Below are 21,937 nucleotides of genomic sequence, written 5' to 3'. Positions count from 1 at the left end.
AAATTTCCCCATAGTCATTTTCCAGAAATAATGGGCTGCACTTATTTGTACGTATCAGAGAGCTTCACAGGCCATCTATAACTCTATTAAAGTCCAACTTTGCTTTCTATTCTAAGTAAAAAGAATAAAAGCTGTGCACACCCAACAATATAATTCATCATAACTTGGTTCAAAACAGACATAACCAAAAAAGGGGATATCTGACGTGTTCTGAAAGTTTAATTTCACTATCCTCTATTCCAAATGTTCATTTCAGCATATAAAAAGGGGAGAGTAGAATGAGGAACAAATGCCTTGTCTTTGTTTTAGATTATTTGCTCCTTTTATTTACCCTTCCCTCGGCCCCACAGCATTTATGTACATATCTTTAATTTATTTGTTGATATTAATGTCTGTCTCCCCTCTTAGACTGTGAGTCTCTGTGGTCAGGGAATATGTCTACCAACTCTGTTATATTGAACTCTCCCAAGCACTTAGTTCATGCCCAGCATACAGTAAGTGCTCAGTAAATACGACTGACTGATCATCTGATTCAGAGGTAGTGAGGTTGCATCAAACAGGGAAGGACATTTGAATGTGGAAGTGAGAAAAGACTTGGTAATGAAATGGGTTGTTTTTTTTTTTTAACAAACAAATGCTTCTATTGAGAGTTTTAACTTTTTCTATAGAACGTGAACATGGATGACATTTGTTGTGTAAACCAATAAGCTTTATTTTGTCTAGTTTTAAAGCTGAAAATATTAAATTCAGACATGAGTGCTCAAGATCACAAGGGTCATTGCAGGTCTTGGGGAGCAAATGGATAGAGTACCCAGCTAGCTTGTGGTTTCGGTGCATTCCTACACAAAAATGTCCGTTAATGTTCTTGAAATAGGGGGATGTTTGGAAAAGGTATTTGGTGTGAATCAGGTCTTTGTCTGGGACTCTGTCTATTCAAAGCATATCCAAAACTGCATAGCTGTAATGTGTCTACACTTGATTCTATTTTTAAAAAATGCCCTATAGCTAAAGGCCCTTGGGACCCAGTCACATAATTTAAATACAAATAATGAAAGGGCTTCTAAATGCCGGAAAGGCAGCAGCACATCTATCTAGAGTTGTATTTCGGGATAAACGTACCGTATTTTTAAACTATCCATTAGGATGTTAAAGAGACTTCTTGAGGGCTCTTAGAAGGAAATTCTTATTTCAGCCCACATGTGTTAGTAATCTGGCTTTGACCAGTGGGTTCCTCTGAACTCTCCCCCTCCCATCCCCCTGCCCTCGTCCCACGAATTGTCTAGCGTTAAATGAAACAACTTGGCCAGTGCAAGAGCAAGCACCAGGTGAAGGAAGCTAAGCTAGTAGGGAGTCCAACTGATCTATCCTTTCAGTCTCAGTGATATGAGCAGAACCGGAGAGGTCTCAGCCATTGGAAAATTGGGGATGACAATGAGCTTGCCAGTGGTTGGGACCCCGCTAAACACCAGGAGCTCTGAGGTTTGGAAACGTGTAGCAAGAAAGGTTCCAACCTAGATACCACCCTGGTGATCCATAGTCTCCGTGTCACTGACCATCTTTACCCTTACAAAGTAGAGGACTTGTGCTCCTTCGGGAAATGGCTGGGGCAGAGGAGGGTTATTTCATAGTTTGAGAAGTTTAAGAATCAGTATTGTCGTCAGACCGGGACATTAATTATTGTCATCTTTATCTCTGTCTCCCTTTTTAGATTCCAAATCCTCTGTTCGATCTAGCGGGGATAACATGTGGTCACTTCCTTGTTCCTTTCTGGACCTTCTTCGGCGCCACCCTGATTGGAAAAGCAATAGTTAAAATGCACATCCAGGTAACTGCAGATTCTGTTCTCATGCCCAAATTCAGGGAACCGGGAAACATCCCAGAGCCAATCATAGGCTCTGGAGATCACTGTCGTGCTCCTTCTTGGATAGCAGATTGCCTTGCAGTAGTAGGGTAGCATGCCACTTGACGATTCCGCTAAAAAAGATATTCTGCTAGGTACTATTTTTCTGGAAATTAGGCCGCTAAAACAATTCAGTAAGCTTCACTGTCTATACCACTCTGGATATTAGTGCAGAGCCAAGTTATTAACATACAGCTTTTTACCAGCTGAGGTACTTTGTATTGAAGGTGAGCATTCCTTTGGAAGACATGCATGCTTATTTTGTTACTTATGCCTGCAAGATTTTCCTTGATCAGCCTTCCTGGACCCTGAACTAGCAGATAACTTTCCCATTCACTGTCAATTAATAAATCAAACGGTAGTGGAAAGAGGGGTTCTAATTCCAGCTCCACCCACTGTGTGACCTCGGTCAAGTCCTTTATTCATTCAATCGTATTTATTGAGCGCTTACTGTGTGCAGAGCACTGTACTAAGCGCTTGGGAACAGCACCTGTATATATGTATATATGTTTGTACATATTTATTACTCTATTTATTTTACTTGTACATATCTATTCTATTTATTTTATTTTGTTAGTATGTTTGGTTTTGTTCTCTGTCTCCCCCTTTTAGACTGTGAGCCCACTGTTGGGTAGGGACTGTCTCTCTATGTTGCCAATTTGTACTTCCCAAGCGCTTAGTACAGTGCTCTGCACATAGTAAGCGCTCAATAAATACGATTGATGGTGATGATGATGGGAAGTACAAGTTGGCAACATGTAGAGACGGTCCCTACCCAACAGCGGGCTCACAGTCTAGAAGGGGGAGACAGACAACAAAACAAAACGTATTAACAAGATAAAATAAATAGAATAAATGTGTACAAATAAAATAAATAAATAGAGTCCTTTATCTTCTTTGTGCCTGAATCTCCATCTCTGTGAAATGGGGACACAATGCCTGTTCTCCCTTCTACTTAGTTTTTGGGCCCCATGTGGGACAGGGACTCTATCTGACCTGTTTAACTTCTATCTACCCTAGCGCTTAGATCATTGCTTGACACATAGTAAGTGCTTAACAAATAAAACAGTAATAATAATAATAATAGCTGTGTTACTAATTATTGTATTTTAGATTTGTGAATTAATTAGGCATTAAGCTGAAATGCTTCCGCCCGCTCAATAGTGAAATATTAGCTAAATGTAAAAAATTGCATTAGAATGAGGAAGACAAGCTATGGTTTTGTAGCATGTGAGAATATAATCTTCCCTCTAACCAATAGGTTGTCTTTCAATCAGATTTCAGTCCACTGTCTTGAAGATCTGTTAAAGCAGAGAATTGCTTTTAATTCTGTAGTGAGCATACTAGTGAATCACATTCAGGTATTTTCCCTTTTCCATAACCAGTTTGACCTGGAGGAGGGAGTGCTCATTGAAATCTCCAAGTTCATAAATGATACAAAACGTTTCCAGGAGGTAATGTGCTGTGCTGATGGGGACTAACCGCAGGAAGGTCTCAGAAAGTTTAAAAGGCAGAAAAGTTCAAATGAAATTCAGTGTGAGCATGTCTAAGGGAATATGACTAGGAAAAAATAATTGCCATAAAGATGTATTCTGAGCTGTCAGTCACAACTCAAGAGAGCAATCATGGAGAGGTTGTTTAATGTTCCTTCAGACCAACAGTTCAGTGTGACCTGCAGCCAAAAAATTAAATCAATGGTATTTTTTATTATTATTATTATTATTAATAGTAATAATTGCAGTATTTAAGTGCTTACTATGTGCCAGGCACTGTACTAAGCACTGGGGTAGGTACAAGATAATTGGGTCGGACACAGTACCTGTCCCACATGGGGCTCACAGTCTTAATGCCCATTTTACAGATGAGGAAACTGAGGCCCAGAGAAGTTAAGTGACTTGCCCAAGGTCACACAGCAGACAAGTGGCGGAGCCAGGATTACAACCCACTGTAAGCAGAGCAGTGCACTAAGATTTGGGGAGAATATAAACAGAAACAAAAGACACTGCCCTTGCTTGCAGTGCATGCAGAGGAAGAACAAGGATATAAGTTGAAGGAACAAAGTGTTGCACATTATGCGCAAGGATATCCCAAACACAAAGCAGGCTTTTGCCACTTATGCAAAACTATTGTCATTTGCTCCTGGAATAGTAATATCCAGTTCTGTTCACCGGATACCGGGAAGGACAGTGATGGAGAGGGCAGCTTCCAAACAAGGTTGCAATGAAAACATTAAGATGAACCAGAGTGGAAAGAGGTGAGAGAGGACGTGATTAAAATCTGCAGAATAATGAAGGGTGTGGGCAGGGCAAACATAGAATTGCTATTCACCAAATACTACATCACTAGGAGAGGGGGTCACCCATTGAAAAATGGGGATTGAGACTGTGAGCCCCCCGTGGGACAACCTGATCACCTTGTAATTTCCCCAGCGCTTAGAACAGTGCTTTGCACATAGTAAGCGCTTAACAAATGCCATTATTATTATTATTGAAGCCTGAAGGGAATGGATTTTAAGGAAACCTTAAAGGAAACAATTCTTTATGACTGGTGGTGAGCATTAAAATGAGTTACTTTAGGATGATGTAAATGCAGAAAATATCAAAGATTTGGATACATTCATAGATGAGAAGTTCATAATGGATTACTAGAGGGAAAAAATAGGTAAATTTGAAGGGTCCAGAAAGATTTAGGCAGATTCATGAACAAGTCCATGTTGTGTTATTAAGGGTCAAATTTAGTAATGTTAGAAAGCCTGTCTCTAACCATGGGGATGGTTATCAGCAGGTTAACCCTCTTATTTTTCCTCGTGGCATCCTTTGGTACCTATGTCAGAGACAGAGTAGTGGGCTGGTTGAATTATTAATTGTGCCCCAGCAATAGCATTTCTTATATCCTGTGTTTAAATTTGTTTTGAAAAGGGGCTACCTTTCCTTGCTTTCCAGAGTACTTTTATTTCCTGACTGAAATATGATAAGGTTACTCCCACTAGTTTTAAGCTAAAAGTCACTTGTAATACACAGTTTGCTGTTGGTTCCTTATTCTGGAAACTTAGTGTTTACACTTTCATAGAAGTGTCTTGCTTTCTGTGGATTTGAGTGGTTGTTTATGAAATCTGTTTATCTGATTAAGATTTATTGGACCTTGTGGAAGACGCAAAAACCAAATTATATCACCATAAGAAAGAATTGTGAGGTTTCTTTCTTACACTGAGACTAAAGAATATGTTTATGTTCCATTATATCATAATGACATACTGCATGAAAGCACGTAACTTGTTGTCCATCCAGATGTAGCTTAGGCAACAAACATTTCTCAGCATTTGGTAAGGACTTTTAGTTGATACTGTAAACATCTCCAACCATGAAAACTACTGATTGCTTAAATACAACGGGGGGAAAAAAAACTCCCAATCATCCTGTTCTCAAACACACTATCAAGTCTCCTTCTCTGGGTCCTCCTGCTAGGCTGTCTTTTGCTTCTATGCTTGAGACCTCCTCCCTACATCGTCTACCTCAAGCCATTTTCATTAGTGCCTTCACACTTGTCAGATGTCCTTCAGGAACTTCAATAATCTAATCTCCTTTCTCCTTCCCTCCTCCTCCTCCTCATCCCTCCCGAGGCCCCTCGCCTGGCAGGCAGATTATGGTAACAATTCATTTTCTCCCTGGAAGCGATTAAAGTGAAGGCTCTCCCTTGATCAGTGCAGAAATCCTTCTTATGAGGAAGGATCCCTTCCCTTCCTCTGAATTTGCTTCCCACTCAGCCAGCTTCAACCGCACCAAACACCCTACCCTTCCGATAAAAATAAAAAAATTACACTAATACTAATTGTGGAATTTAAGTGCTTGCTATATGCCAAGCACTGTACTAAGCACTGGGTAAATATAAGCAGATCAGTCTCTGTCCCACATGGTGCTCAGGAGCTAAAGGGGAGGAAGAACAGGTATTTAATCCCTATTTTACAGATGAGGAAACTGAGGTACAGAGTGGTCAAGTGACTCACCCATGATCACGCAAGAGGATCTGAAATTCGAACCCAGATCTCCTGACTCTTTCCACAAGGCCATGGTGCTTCTCAGTAGACTTGCAAAGGTCAAATTCAAGTCTCTGGCCTGACTCAACTAATTCCACCCGACATTGTGTCAACCCTAAACTCGGCACAGCCCCTGTTCTTCCTCTTTTGGACTCTGAATTCCGGGAAGAGATGAAGAGATGGGGAGGGAACCCTCCATAGCTGTCAGGTTTTGCGGTCCAGTGGGAGCACACCAATTTCTGGGCACCATCCTGTCCTCCATACTTGCTAGAAGGAGAAGGCAGGCCTAGCGCTACTCTGGCTCCAAATTCGTCCCAGAAAGTGGCTGTCCAAAACGCTCGAGGAGGAGGAAGAGGAGAGGGAAAGGGAGAGGAACAGAAGCTCCTTCATTACCCTCCTTCACAAGCAACTTTGTCTGTGCTCCAACGAAATAAAAAACTACTCAGAGCCAGATTCAACCTTGGGTAGCCTACCTAGGCTGTGGCCACCGGGATTATTTCCACTGAGTCAGTCTAACCCTTGTCCCAACCTGTTCTGGGTCGAGATCAAGCCCTATCCCAACTTTCCCAGCTTCCCAATACCAGCCTGAGCCTGGCCGCAGGCCTACGCAAAGCTCTTTCTCTTCCACTCTCAATTCTCTTTCACCATCTTTGCAATCCCAAAGTAAGACCATTGTCAGGTTTTACTTGGTGGGCCGGGGGTGGGGGGACATTTGTATTTGTATTATAATGTTCCCATTTAGATCTCCAGACTGAGCGATACTTTAAGGGAGATGTTTTTCCATGGCTGGCACATTTTGTATCTTGCGTAGCACAGTGCATACTCAGTCTGCTACACACATAAAAGATAATAGAGCTGTTTTGTCTTTGAGCAATACAGTTGTGCAATAACCAGAGAGTGTGGAAATGGTCACAGGGAAAGCTTGTAACTGGGTCTGTTTATTAGCTGAGAGTGTGTATTTGAATTTAACTGATTTGTCACTTGAACCCTAGAAGGATTCTCTTTTAATGGTTTTACCTTTGTATGTGTTCCCACTCTCCTTGTTTGACGGTCACCAAATCGATATCTGTTGAGAAAAATCTCCATCACCATATGTGTATGGTGCCCAGTCTTATCCAATGGCAATGATTTATCGGGGAGCCTGCAAAACATGAAACCTTAAAATATAATATGAATAATGACCTTATGAGCATTTTAGCATTAGTAATAATAATGATGGATGATAGTATTTATTAAATGGTTCTAACATACCTAGACCTGTGCTAGGCACCGAAGTAGACAAAAGATAATCAGATAGGACACAGTTTTCATCCCACATGGGGCTTCCAGTCTAAATGGTAAGGTAAATAGCTATCTCATCCCTCTTTTACAGATGAGGAAACAGAGACACAGACTGGGTAACTGATTTGCCCACCGTCATAGAGGAGGCAAGTAGCAGAAACTGAAATTAGAACTTGGGCCTCTTTTAATCAAGCCATACTAGTAGCAGAATATCTCAAGAAATGTACTTGAGCATGTGGGCACTTTAGGATAATATGTTTCACAACCAGAAAATAGCGTTTATTGACCCAGGGGACAGATAAAACCCATTAATTAAAACACAAACCCTTGCTACAAGCGCATCAGATTTTAAATGGGGAGGTCAGGCAGATCATAGTCTAGAACAGTGAGGCTAAATTGATGAATTCTGAGGAAGAAAAATCTGCGCTGCATGGGATAGCTTTCAGAGGCCCTGAAAGCCTGCTGGTTTGTGTGGAGGGGGAAGGGGGTGCGGGGTTAAGGGGAAGGGGGGTTGTTGCCAAACCAGGCAGTGTCTCATAACCCAGTAGCTTGGTCACACTCTTCAAGATGTTCCAGAATGTCCGGCAGCCTCTTCCCCGCCAGTGGTTTGATGACTAATCTTTTTTCCATGCAGACACAGTTATGACCTTGATGTATACTTGGAAAGAGGTCCAGGGTAGTGCTTGAGAAATACTCCTCACTTGGGAAGAACAAGGAAGGGAACAGTGTAAATTTGAAATAAGTAGCACTTTGTCCCTGCCATCTGCTTTTTGCTGCATGAAGTCTTTGTAAGAGGTCGAAACAAAACAGAAAACAAACCAGAGCTAGAACTTCACCTTTTAACAGTGGAAGCGAGGACACAAAGGATCACAGTTCGTATCACACTCTTCTGACATGAAATACTTCTTGTGACTGATATTTTCCTTCTTACAGAAACTCTTCGTCATTATAACCTTCAGCAAACACATAGTGGAGCAGATGGTGGCCCTCATTGGGTGAGTAATTCTATGACAGTCTAGTGCCTTCAGGGTCTGAATGGGAGGGAACCGTCTTGCAAAAAGAAAAAAACCGAAATGGAGTAAGGATTCCGTAACAGAGGGTTTCATGGTTTACGGAAAAACAAAAACCTTCTGAGTAGGAATATTTGGCACCTTGGATTTTATTCGAGATGCTGTCACCTCCTTTCTCGAAATGGAGTAGTGTGTATGTAGATGACTGATGTTTGGCTTTCTTTGAGTCACTTTTGTGTCTTCCCATTGAATACTTGGGATCCCAGCACCGCCACATGTCTGCTGTGTGACCTTGGGCAAGTCACTTAACTTCTCGGAGCCTCAGTTACCTCATCTGTAAAATGGGGATGATGACTGTGAGCCCCACGTGGGACAACGATCACCTTGTATCCCCCCAGCGCTTGGAACAGTGCTTTGCACATAGTAAGCACTTAACAAATGCTATTATCATTATTATTATTATTATTATTATTATTATTGAAGGGAACTTGAAAGCAGCATGGCCTAGGAGTCAAAAGGACCTAGGTTCTGATCCCAGCTCCACCACTTGTCTTCTGTGTGACCTTGGGCAAGTCACTCAATTTCTCTGTGCCTCAGTTACCTCATCTGTAAATGGGGATTAAGACTGTGGGGCAAAGACTGTGTCCAACCTGATTAGCTTGTATCTACCCCAGCACTTAGCTGGCACATAGGAAGCACCTAACAAATACCATTTCAAAAAAAAGACTATCAAAAACAGTATCTGTGTATCTGTTAATATCACAAATACTTCAGTGCTTACTTTGTGCCAAGCATTGTACTAAGCACTGGGATAGGTAGAAGATGCGATGGACATAGTCCCTTTCCCACATCTCTCTATCTAAGTAGGAGGAACAATGGATATTAAATCCCCATTGCTCAGATGAGGAAACTGAGACCCAGGGAAGTGAGAAGCAGCATGGCCTAGTGGAAAGAGTCAGAGGACCTGGATTCTAATCCTAGCTCTGCCATGTACCTGCTGTGTGACCTTGGGCAAGCCACATAACTTCTCTGGGCCTCTGTTCCCTCTTCTGCAAAAACGGGGGTACAGTTCTTCTTCTCCCTTTTACTTACACTGTGAGCCCTATGAGGAACCTGATTGTCTTGAATCTGTCCCAGCACTTAGTACAGTGCTTGGCACGTAATAAGCGCTTAGCGACTACCACAATTACGATGATGATGGTGTAACTTGCCCCAGATCAAATGCAGAGCAGGCAAGTGCTAGAGCTGGGATTAAAAATTAAGTCCTTTTACTCCTAGACCTGTTCTGTTTCCACTGGGTAACATTTCCTCAAGTCCACCTGCTTGCTTCCAGGCTGGGCCAAACATAAGCCCAAACGAGGCTTTGGCATTTTTACAGTGTAAAGGTCTTTCTGATAATTTGGTACCAATGTCTTGAATTTTTATTAAAGTGAGATTGCATTTCATAAATTTCCAATTGCAGATTGCAAGTCAGAAATTCATTTGAATGAGTTTTCAAAACTTTCACAGCCAGGATGAGGGAATTATTTGTAATACTATAACAAATAATCAGTTATGAACATATTCTTTCATCAGATAAAGTTTTTTGGGTTGATTTTTAGTTTTTTTAAATTTTTTTTGAGAGGGAGTTGCATTTTTTTTTTAGGGATAAACTGTACCTGGTTTGAACAAATGGTTTTATTTTCCCATCTTTAGTTTTAGGAAGTGAGTCAGATCAGTTCTAAGTGGCAGTGTCACAAAAGCATGGGTTTCATTTTGATCAAATTGCAGAGCAAAGAAAATCCCCATTTTGTTTAGTTGATCGTATCTTTTACCTCGCCTGTGAAAGATGACAAGTTTTTACTAAATTGAAGAGAAGCCAAATACATTTTTTTGACCCTTGTTATTTAGGAACTTTCATTCAGTGTGAAGAGTGGTGAAATATTTTTCCCTCATTTACTTGCAGGAACCGTATCTATTTTTTTTTCCATAAACTCTAGGAATTTCTGGGAATCGCTACCCAAAAAGTTGAAATTTTCCTCTGGGTGCCATGCAGGTCACATCCAATTAACATAATCTTGGGACTTTTAATAGTGGAGCAAGTCAAGTTAAGAGCTTTCTCAGCTGGTAAACATGTCAGTTGAATCTAGCACACTAAAGTTTTCTAGTATTTTAGTGGGTATCTCTTACTGTAGGCTTTTATTTCTTGGCACCTTGATATTTACCTGCCTCATTGGAGAGTTCAAGGAATACGTTGCAGCAAATTTAAAATTTTAAGTTGGAAGTTTAACATATTTTGAAAAGAATAAATAATTCTACCTGAATTTATACCGTCTGTTCCATCTTAATATTTTACATCTTTTATCCTCACAATATCCTTGTAAATTATGCGTGTCGGATATCATTAATTGTTAATTAGCAGGGAAGCAGGCACAGAGAGATTTAGGGACTTAACCAAGGTAACAACATTGAGTCAGTAGCAAAGCCCAGATCTCCTGATTGAGATTTGGGCTCATTCCTTTATATTTATACGCCTTCTCAGAACGCTCATTAGCACCATAATTGATCTCGGTACCTCTAATTTTTGACCAACAGTGGATTAGTACACAATGCAGGAAAGCAGTGTGGTCTCGTAGAAAGAGCAGAAGCCTGGGTGTCAGCGGACCCGGAGTCTAATTCCAGCTCCACCACATGTCAAACGACCTTGGGCAAATCACTTAACTTCTCTGTGCCTCAGTTACCTCATCTGTAAAATGAAGATTCATCCCCTATTCTCCCTCCCATTTGATCGTGAGCTCCATGAGCTCTGGGGATTGGGCACAGCCGAATTATCTTGTATCTCCCTCAGCACTTAGTTCAGTACGTGGCCCATAAGAAGGGCTGAATGAGTTCCATAAAAAAATTAAGATTACTTTTGAAAGTATTTTTGGCTAGCCTTGGCCAAAACCACTATGGAACTCCCTCCCGTTTCTCCAAAATCAATACTCTTCTTGTCTCGGAGATAGTTTTGCATCAGGTTACTTTAACATATTCAAGACTTCTACTGGAGTCAGAATTTTATTAAATTAGATGGTTGATGTCATGGTTCAAAAATGTTCTCAGGAGACAGATGTTGGAATGTCGTGGTATCCTCAAGTTTTCCCCTGCTCTGTCTGCTGGGATTACCTCATCAATTTCTCTCTTGTATGGTATATAGAACATTATAAACAGACTTGTCTGGTGAGGTTTGTTCTTCACTGCAGAGTACCAAGCAGAGTACAGTTTTAATCTGCAAACCCGGCATTATCTTTTAAGCACATTTTCTCTGTCAGCTTGACTGGTAGAATTTTTCCTGAAAAACACTTTTTTTTAAAGAAGGAATATTGTGAGAGCCGATTGCTCAAATGAAAATTAATGAACAGGCTCACCAAAGCCTAGACAGAAGACTGGCTGGAGAAGAGTTATTGGGAGGTCTGAACTTGTGATTTCATCATCTAGACAAGAACTCTTATAAATAGATAAGCTGTTCTCTTTTAAAAAAGAAAGAGGGACATGGTCTGATTGCTTGTTTTTTTGCAGATAGACAATGTTCCTGTTCAATTTAACCCCAGTTATCTGTCTCTTGATTTGGGGCACTCTGTCTTTAGCATGGCAGGCCATTTTGTAAGACAGCTATTAGAATCACTGCATTTTTCTGTACAGTCATTCACTGGCCTTCTTTTTTTTCTTTTGCATTTTCTCCAATAGTTTTCCTTTTTGGTTCAAATTTGCAGTGTAACAAAAGAACTAAATTCTAGTAAGTGTTACGTTATATCACAAATAACGGGACTCGGCTAACATTCTGGTCCTTGGACAATATAATCAATTCTTTCCAGCAAAAATCTGGCAAACCTCGACGTGGCCTTTCAGGGGAGGGAGTGTCTCTCAGGCAACACTTTTCAAAGCTAAGTACTGCAATTAAGGAGCTGATAAATTGCAGGGACAGAGAGAAACTGATGGATAGGCAAGAGACAGATAGTAGTAGCTCAGACTGGAAATGAGGTTAGGCGGCTGTGAGACAGAGAAAGAGATGTACCAGGTGAAAATACAGACAGAAAAAGAGGTCTTTAGTGCAGTTTGTATATTTTCAATACCTCATGTTCACTGAAATAAAGCGAAAGGGTTTGCTTTAAAATGGTTTTTTTGTAGTCAACTGATCGGAAGGCCTCTTCAGTTGCCTACTGGCTGTGACTATGGCCTGTCAATCCTGGTCTCCTTTTAGCCTTGATTCCTAAAGAAGCAGCATTCATTCATTCATTCAATCATACTTATTGAGCGCTTACTGTGTGCAGAGCACTGCACTAAGCGCTCGGGAAGTACAAGTCGGCAACATATAGAGACGGTCCCTACCCAACATCGGGCTCACAGTCTAGAAGGGGGAGACAGACCACAAAACAGAACATGTAGACAGGTGTCAAAACCGTCAGAATAGATAGAATTATAGCTATGGAACAGTGGCGAGAGCTTGGGCTTGGGAGTCAGAAGGTCATGGGTTCTAATCCCCGTTCTGCCACTTGTCTGCTGTGTCCCCTTCAGCAAGACACTTCACTTCTTTGTGCCTCAGTTACTTAAACTGTAAAATGGGGATCAAGATTATGAGCCCCACGTGTTTCCAACCCAGTTTGCTTGTATCCAATCCAGGACTTAGTACAGTGCCCGGCACATAGTAAGTGCTTAATAAATACCATAATTATTATTATTAAAGGGAGAGCTACTATTGGCACCTGGTCTGCAGTGGTTTTGGTTAATTATCTTTCAGCTGCACTTGGTGGTGATTTCATTTTATACTCTTTAGTTGCTGCCCGCAAGACAGGAGAAAATAAACTTTTGTAGGGGAAGATTGCAGATTTGAATGTTTCTTACTGGTACGGTATGGATCAGGAGTCTTCCATCTTGCTTTATTTTATCCATAATTCATTCATTTATGGTAACGTCCATCTCTCCCTCAAGATTATAAGCTCATTGTGGGAGGGAATGTGTGTACCCACCCTGTTGTATTGTACTCTCCATGCACTTAGAACAGTGTCCTGCACAGCACAAGCACTCAATAAATGCCATCGATTGATTGATAGTATCCCCAGCCCCCTATGTTGTTGTCTAGAATGCTTTGGGTTGCCTTTGACAGTGAGTTTTGGTAAGGGACCAGTTCTAAAGGTCCTATACATTTTTTGCTAAGGATAGGCACACACAGCAAAATGAAAACATGTTTTAGGCTTAAGGAAAAAATAAAGACAAAGAGGATCAGCTTGGCCTAGTGGAAAGAGTATAGGCCGGGACGACAGAGGACATGCGTTCCATTCTCGGCTCTGCCATTTGCCTGCTGTCTGAGCTTGGGCAATTCCTTTAACATCTTTGTGCCTTTGTGTAAAACGGGGATTCGATAACTGTTCTCCCGCCTACCTAGATTCAAAGCCAGCCCCCATATAGGGCAGGGACTGTGTCCGACATGATTAGCTTTTAATGTACGCCATTGCTTGACATATTTTATGTGCTTAGCAAACATCATCGTCATCATCATCAATCGTATTTATTGAGCGCTTACTGTGTGCAGAGCACTGTACTAAGTGCTTGGGAAGTACAAGTTGGCAGCATATAGAGACAGTCCCTACCCAACAGTGGGCTCACAGTCTAAAAGTTAAACATCACAGTCTAAACATCATAGTTGTTCATTATAATTAGAGAATGCATAATTATAATATAACACTTAATTTTAAGCATAGAGAATGGATCCCCTTCCTTGTCAAATCTAGAAAGTAAACTTTTGTGGCATTAGAAATGAGGGAAAGCTTCTTCACTACTTATCCTTCAAGGCTCAGGCACAAGGTCCCAACTCTAGTAAGATGTGCACGTCAGTCTATTGATATTTAACAGACACCAGGCTTCCCAAATGGTCAAATCTGCTCATCCGTAACTGATTAAATTATGACTTCTGAAGAAGTGGAACAGCGCTTATTGCCCTGAGGACGAGGCCCATTCTGTTTTGAGGGAGGTGAGGCAGGCTGGCAGACAGAGTGGCAACAGGAAAGGGGTAGGAGGATGTCCCACACTTCTGACTAACCACCTCGTACACCAGATGGCTTCTCTACCATGGGCGGGTAACTGGCTTGCAGAGTTCTGCAGGAGGATGTTAGAAGAGAGGGCTCTGAGTAAGGACCTGAGGAAGTGAGGTGAAAGTTTCCAAGCCCAGCTCTCTGGGCCTCCTGGGCTACTAAAGCCATTTGGTTTACTTCCCAAGCGCTTAGTACAGTGCTCTGCACACAGTAAGCGTTCGATAAATACGATTGAATGAATAAATGGTTTGCATTTTGCGAGAAGATCCGAAAGACCGTCCCCAAATATGGAATATAAGAAGGGTGTCAACACAAAGCCAAGCTTTATGTGCCGACCCTGGCGGTATTTCCCTTGCACGGGCCTAGCCGGAGGTGGGATCTGTGACTGGTCTGTGTTACAAGTTCGTCCCTTAAGCAGACCTAAGAGGATAATTTCAAGCAGTACGTTAGCCGTGCTTTGGATTTCCTTTTAATCTTTCAGGGTACTCTTTGGGCTCCTCCCTAAAAAATGTGCCCAGGGAAATAACTGGGGTTATTGCTGATACGGGCTATGCTTTGAACTGGTCGTTCAAATGACCAGATTTTAGGGATTGGTAATGAAGGGTAGGAGTTTCCAGAAAGTAACCGTGGGCACGTTTCTTGCAGCCAACCATCGACGGAGCAGTGGCCCACTGCCATGGTGCCAATTCCCTATTGGGAGGCAAAGTTCACCTTTTTACTTTATCACACCAGGAACTGTTTCCATAACTTAATCACTGAATACACAGACTTGTGAGCCAAGCAGGGACTTTAAGCCAGAGGCAGAATGTTCCAGGCTCCCCTTTGCAGCTTCCTACTGTTGAGGAACCTCTGGGAGGAAGCACCGAAAACTGAACCGAAGAAGTTGGGGCTTGTCTCTGTCAAGAAAACGGTCTTTGCCAATGAGTAACTGCTTACAACTTAATGCAGCTTCCACTCCTCCGAGCATGGAGAAGTGATGAGAATGTGTGGTGTAGGCCTGACCATTTCCTGCCATCTCCTCTGTAGAAAGAAAATCTGCCCCTGAATGGTCAAGCTTCAGGGGCGTTTGTGTAAAAAAACAATTATGGGGACCTGTGGTGTCTTCCAAAGTGGAAAACCTAAACAAAAATAATAATGATAATTACGGTCCTTGTTAAGCACTTATTATGCGCCAGGCACTGTATTAAGCACTGGGGAAGATACAAGGTAATTGGGTTGGATATAGTCCCTGTCCTACATGGGGCTCATACTCGTAGCCCCCATTTTACAGATGAGGTAACTGAAGCCCAGAGAAGTTAAGTGACTTGCCCAATGTCACACAGCAGACAAGTGGTGGAGTCAGGATTGGAGCCCAGGTCCTGCTGACTCCCAGGGCTGTGCTCTATCCACTAAGCCATGCTGCTTCTCTAAAAACCTCCTTATTGGATCTCTGTTGCATGGCAGAGTTTAGTAATCAGAAAAAGTTTGTAATTAAGAAACACTCATTTGAATCATATGTAAAGAGGCATTGAAGATCCATTAACAGCTGATTCCAAGTCCAGATCGTATATTCTATCAATACTGCCAACAGATCTAAAACACAAACCCACAATACGATTTAAAATGAGGCTACTAGGATGTGGTAGTTATATAATTTATATTGTCTGAAGGGTTTGCCCATTTGATCCCCAGCCAAGGTTTGAAAAGAAAAGCAGCTTAAAAAAAAACAACAAAACCTTAACTTGGTCCATTTAATACTCAGTTTCAAAAATTTCTACTCCGCCTTTCACCCCAGTTTGAATGTCATCATTCTTGAAGTAAAAATTGAATAACTTGGTTTATAGGTTTTAGCCCTAAAAAGTTGAATTGCTGATTTGAAGAGTAAAGGTGTCCACTGATCAATTCCGCAACTCTTTCCAGAGTAACCTTTGCAACAGCTATACTGTCTTAAACTTAAGCTGACAACTTAATTGTTAATTACCCCAAACCAAGCATAGTTTTTGCCACATCACCTTCCTCTCATCTTCATCTATTTATTTATTTATTTTACTTGTACATATCTATTCTATTCATTTTATTTTGTTAGTATGTTTGGTTTTGTTCTCCGTCTCCCCCTTTTAGACTGTGAGCCCACTGTTGGGTAGGGACTGTCTCTAGATGTTGCCAACTTGGACTTCCCAAGTGCTTAGTCCAGTGCTCTGCACACAGTAAGCGCTCAATAAATACGATTGATTGATTGATTGATCTTCTCAAAGTGGTAGAAAAATGGGATTTCTGTGGGTGTAAAGCATCCAAACATTGACCCAGTTGAAGTTATTGGAAGTTCAGCCCGTGACTGTTTCCTCAGTCTAACATTAGCGTCTTTAAATTTCATAACTCTGTTGTGCTATACTCCTCCAAGCACGTAGTACAGTGCTGTGCACACAGTAAGCACCCAATAAATAGGACTGATTTAAATTTTGGATTTTACCGCTCTGTTCTGTCGTCCTCTCCCAAGCTTAGCACAGTGCTCTGCACACAGTAAATGTTCAATAAATACCACTGATTGATGAGGGCTCCCTGCATTCCCCTGGCCTTGTGGCACTGTGGGTCCTTGTCAGGTGTTCCCATTAAGCCAGTGACTCCTCCGACCCGATCAAGGATGGAGAACAGTGAGCGCTGCCCCAGTCTGTGTCCGCAGCAAGTTGGCCCCAGCCCCATCTTTCATCATCAATCGTATTTACTGAGCGCTTACTGTGTGCAGAGCACTGTACTAAGCGTTTGGGAAGTACAAATTGGCAACATATAGAGACAGTCCCTACCCAACAGTGGGCTCACAGTCTAAAAGGGGGAGACAGAGAACAAAACCAAACATACTAACAGAATAAAATAAATAGAATAGATAATGTACAAGTAAAATAAATAGAGTAATAAATATGTACAAACATATATACAGGTGCTGTGGGGAAGGGAAGGAGGCAAGATGGGGGGGATGGAGAGGGGGACGAGGGGGAGAGGAAGGAAGGGGCTCAGTCTGGGAAGGCCTCCTGGAGTAGGTGAGCTCTCAGTAGGGCCTTACTTACTTACTCAGTTCCTATAAGAGAAATCAGTTGATTTTGAACAGAGCCATTATGAGAGCCGGTCCTGCTCACTTGGCTAAAGCCTCCCAGATTTGCTTTGGCCCTTCATTAACAAAAATGCTAGCACACTTGGCTCCTGAGGCGAAGGCCTGTGACCGGGCCCAGGGTTCTAGTTCGTCGGCTTTTCTAAACTAGAGTATGTTTCAGGGAGCTGCTGCTAATCAGCCTCTCAGGGGGCCTTGCTGTTCAGTTCATCCTGACTCCTCCAAGAAATTACTCAGAATGGCCAAGGGCGGTTCAGGAATATGATTTTCGAGAGGCCTGTGGTAGAAGCACTTCAAGGACAGCAGCGCACCTGATATTTCTGACCAGAGCTGGAGAAACGCGTGTATAATACCACTCAGCACACAATGAGGTAGCACAGAGGCCGTTGTGCGGTGTGAAAGGGGGAACAGATGCAAATGAAATTTGAGATGTTTTGATCTGAAAATTTGCCGTTAAATTCCAACTCGTAAATCCCAACTAGTGTATGTTTGAAAGCTGGGTCGGGGGAAAGCAGAGAGATTTAAAGGTGGGAAAACCATGATTTGAGCTGTCACGATGTTTTTATTTTGTTTTGATCTGAAAGTTTGCCGTTAAATCCCAACTCTTAAATCCCAACTAGTGTACGTTTGAAAGCTGGGTCGGGGGAAAGCCGAGAGATTTAAAGGTGGGAAAACCTTGATTTGAGCTGTCACGACGTTTTTATTTTGAAAACAGAGACGTGGACTTTAAGGGCAGAAAACGGGTGTGCTGGTTCTGTTGTATTGAACTCTCCCAAGTGCGTAGTACAGTGCTCTGCACATAGTAAGCACCCAATAAATATCATTGATTGATACGATTCAACAATGATGCCAGTAGATGGTAAGCGCTTCGTACAGTGCTCTGCACATAGTAAGCGCTCAATAAATACGATTGATGATGATAAGAAAATTGATTATTGATGACGAAAAGATTTCGACTCGCTAGATGGAGAAAGGTGCTAACCCCTTAATTTCACAGACCTGTCACGACTGCCCTATCCTGAAGCGGCAAGGCCTAGTGAATAGAGCATGGGTCTAGGAGACGGAAGGACCTGGGTTCTAATCCAGGCCCTGCCACTTGTCTGCCGTACCACCTTGCCGTATGAGCCTCAGGTACCTCAACTGTAAAATGGGGATTAAGACCGTGAGCCCCATGTGGGACAGGGCCTGAGCCCAACCTGATTTTCTTGTATTCACCCCAGAGCTTAGAACAGTGCCTGGCACATAGTAAGTGCGTAACCAGTACACAATTATTGTTACTACCATTATCATTACCCCCTTTTAAACTTGTGCAGTGCAAATTCTGAGGCTACTGAAATCCAATTAGTAACACCAAGGGCTTTATTCTTAACTTGAATTTGCTCTTTTCCTTCTTTCATCATCAATCGTATTTATTGAGCGCTTACTGTGTGCAGAGCACTGTACTAAGCGCTTGGGAAGTACAAGTTGGCAACATATAGAGACGGTCCCTACCCAACCGTGTCTTTGTTGACTGCTTACTATGTGAAGAGCACTGTATTAAACGCTTGGGAGAGTACACTACAACAGAAATTAGCAGGCGTGTTCCCTGCCTGTAATGAATTGACGGTCAAGAGGAGACAAACACTGAGATTACACTGTTGCGGGAATATCCCAAGTCACCCCCAAACCAGTTCGCCCCGTCCAAACTAAGTAGTCAACTATTTTAACCCCAGCTGGTCTTTACATAGGGAATGAAGGGAAAACTCATAAGCTGCCGTCTGCAAGCCGAAGAACATTTCCTGCGCTTTCTTCGAGGGCTACCTAATGCGACATTATTGCATTTTCCACACAACCAAGATACACGCAGAGGTTGTACTTTCACGTTAGAGATGATAGTGGAGTGAGTGTGTTTTTATTTTCTGTAATCTCTGGGAGTGTACGGGTCGTAAATATTAACGGCCTGTGCAGAAAGATTGGGTGATAGATTCTTCTTTACTTGAGCTGTTATACCTTGGAAGGGAGTTCAGTTTCACTGGAGGGTAATCTATCACTGCGGAATCAAGCAAGGAGGCTGAGAGCAGTTGTGAGTCACCGTGAATAGTGCCCTCATATTGGTTGGGCCCCAGGGAAACGGATGGTTAAATACTGTGAGAATCTTTATCAGCACAGGAAATGACAACTCATTAAAATACTAACCGTTAAAGCCTGTTTAGCTCACAGACTATGGGGCGGGGAGGAAAGTTTAACTGTTTGGAGGCTTTCGAAAAATTTTTTAAATGGGTCCAGCCCAACAGTCATGGAGAATTTACAAATCAGTACCCTCTCTCATTCAGTATTTTTAGATCCTGCAGCTGGGCGAAGGCATCATCATCATCAATTGTATTTATTGAGCGCTTACTATGTGCAGAGCACTGTACTAAGCGCTTGGGAACTTGGCAAATTGGCAACATATAGAGACAGTCCCTACCCAGCAGTGGGCTCACAGTCTAAAAGGGGGAGACAGAGAACAAAACCAAACATACTAACAAAATAAAATAAATAGAATAGATATGTGCAAGTAAATAGAGTAATAAATATGTACAATATCAGAGTCAGAGGTCATGGGTTCGAATCCCGGCTCCACCACATGTCTGCTGTGTGACCTTGGGCAAGTCACTTAACTTCTCTGAGCCTGTTACCTCATCTGTAAAATGGAGATTCTGTGAGCCCCACGTGGGACAACTTGATCGCCTTGTATCCCCACCCCCCAGCGCTTAGAACAGCGCACTGCACATAGTAAGCGCTTAATAAACACCATCATTATTATTATTATTATGTGGGGGAGGCGTGATTCGAACCCACGACCTGTGACTCCCAAGCCCGGGCTCTTTCCACTGGGCCAAGCTGCTTCTCAAATCCCATCATCATCATCATCAAGGCATAACTGGGCTGTAGTGCCCAGGAGTGCCATTCTAGTAGAAAGGTCATCCAGATTTCCAGTAAAGAACCGTGATTTGCAAGGTTTACCCCCGACCCCTCGAAAGAGCGAAAAGCACGCGATAACTAGAATAATAGAGAATATTATAATAGAGATAATAGAGAAGCAGCGTGGCTCAGTGGAAAGAGCCCGGGCTTTGGGGTCAGAGGTCATGGGTTCAAATCCCGGCTCTGCCAATTGTCAGCTGGGTGACTTTGGGCAAGTCACTTCACTTCTCTGGGCCTCAGTTACCTCATCTGTAAAATGGGGATTATGACTGTGAGCCCCCTGTGGGACAACCTGATCACCTTGTAACCTCCCCAGCGCTTAGAACAGTGCTTTGCACGTAGTAAGCGCTTAATAAATTCTATTTAAAAAAAAAATAACTAGAACGAAGAAATGACTCAATTGTGATATAAGAAGCCTGCCAGCCCGTGAGGCTCCCTTGGCCCTAGATCCTGTCACTTCAGTTTTGAGAGGCCGTGGAAGAGACAGGTAGCTGGTGCAGGATTCCCTTGCTCAGATAGCCCATCTTCAGACTGACGACGTCGGGGGTCCGCTTTGGTTTTCTGGTGAGTTCGAGAGCTCCAATGGAGAGGAGTTTACCCACTGGGAAACTTCATCCGCCTTGATCATTTTGGGGGCCGGAGTCAAATTCTGTAATTGTGAGATTACACAATTTGTAAGGGCCTCCCTTCAAGGCCCTGCTGAGAGCTCACCTCCTCCAGGAGGCCTTCCCAGACTGAGCCCCTTCTTTCCTCTCCCCCTCGTCCCCCTCTCCATCCCCCCGTCTTACCTGCTTCCCTTCCCCACAGCACCTGTATATATGTATATATGGTTGTACATATTTATTACTCTATTTATTTATTTATTTATTTATTTTACTTGTACATTTCTATCCTACTTATTTTATTTTGTTGGTATGTTTGGTTCTGTTCTCTGTCTCCCCCTTTAAGACTGTGAGCCCACTGTTGGGTAGGGACTGTCTCTATGTGATGCCAATTTGTACTTCCCAAGCGCTTAGTACAGTGCTCTGCACATAGTAAGCGCTCAATAAATACGATTGATTGATTGATTGATTGATTGATTGAGATGAGTAGGACAGCTATCCCGAGGGCAGCCCAGAAAAGGCGGAACTGAGAAAGAACAGGAGGGTAAACCTCGGTAGTTGGGCGGTGTACAATTCCCATTTGCCACCTTTTTAAACCTCCACCTTCTTCCCTGCTCCTCCGTCTCAGCTTCTCCCCGTTCCTTGTCATTCCAGGGAAAGTGGAGAATTGGAGAGGGGTGCGATGGGGGGAAGAGAGAAGGGGGAACCCTAGTTGTCTGGGAAGGCTACAGCTCATGTCATTCTTCCCACGAGGAATTGGACCATCGATCAAGCAATCAGTGGTATTTATTGAGCACTTACTTTGGCTCAGTGGAAAGAGCACAGGCTTTCGAGTCAGAGGTCATGGGTTCAAATCCTGCCTCCACCACTTGTCAGCTGTGTGACTTTGGGCAAGTCACTTCACTTCTCTGGGCCTCAGTTACCTCATCTGTCAATAAATACGATCGAATGAATAAAATGGGGATTAAGACTGTGAGCCCCCTGTGGGCCAGCCTGCTCACCTTGTAACCTCCCCAGCACTTAGAACAGTGCTTTGCAC

At 42.6% G+C, this 21,937-nt stretch overlaps 1 protein-coding gene across 1 annotated transcript in view; it reads left to right on the top strand.

Moving 5' to 3' along the window:
* The window catches only part of VMP1 (vacuole membrane protein 1), a 140,886-nt gene that overhangs the window by 109,768 nt on the left and 9,181 nt on the right, over nt 1-21,937 (top strand). The window contains exons 9-10 of the mRNA XM_038759374.1: nt 1,709-1,825; nt 8,148-8,209. Of these exons, the coding sequence (XP_038615302.1) occupies nt 1,709-1,825; nt 8,148-8,209 (179 nt within the window). The remainder of the gene's footprint in view (nt 1-1,708; nt 1,826-8,147; nt 8,210-21,937) is intronic.

This window comes from Tachyglossus aculeatus, chromosome 17, assembly GCF_015852505.1.
Source record: "Tachyglossus aculeatus isolate mTacAcu1 chromosome 17, mTacAcu1.pri, whole genome shotgun sequence".
NCBI classification, from domain to species: Eukaryota; Metazoa; Chordata; class Mammalia; order Monotremata; family Tachyglossidae; genus Tachyglossus; species Tachyglossus aculeatus.
The sequence above is the reverse complement of the archived record's forward strand: the minus strand, read 5'-3'. Positions and strand labels throughout refer to the sequence as shown.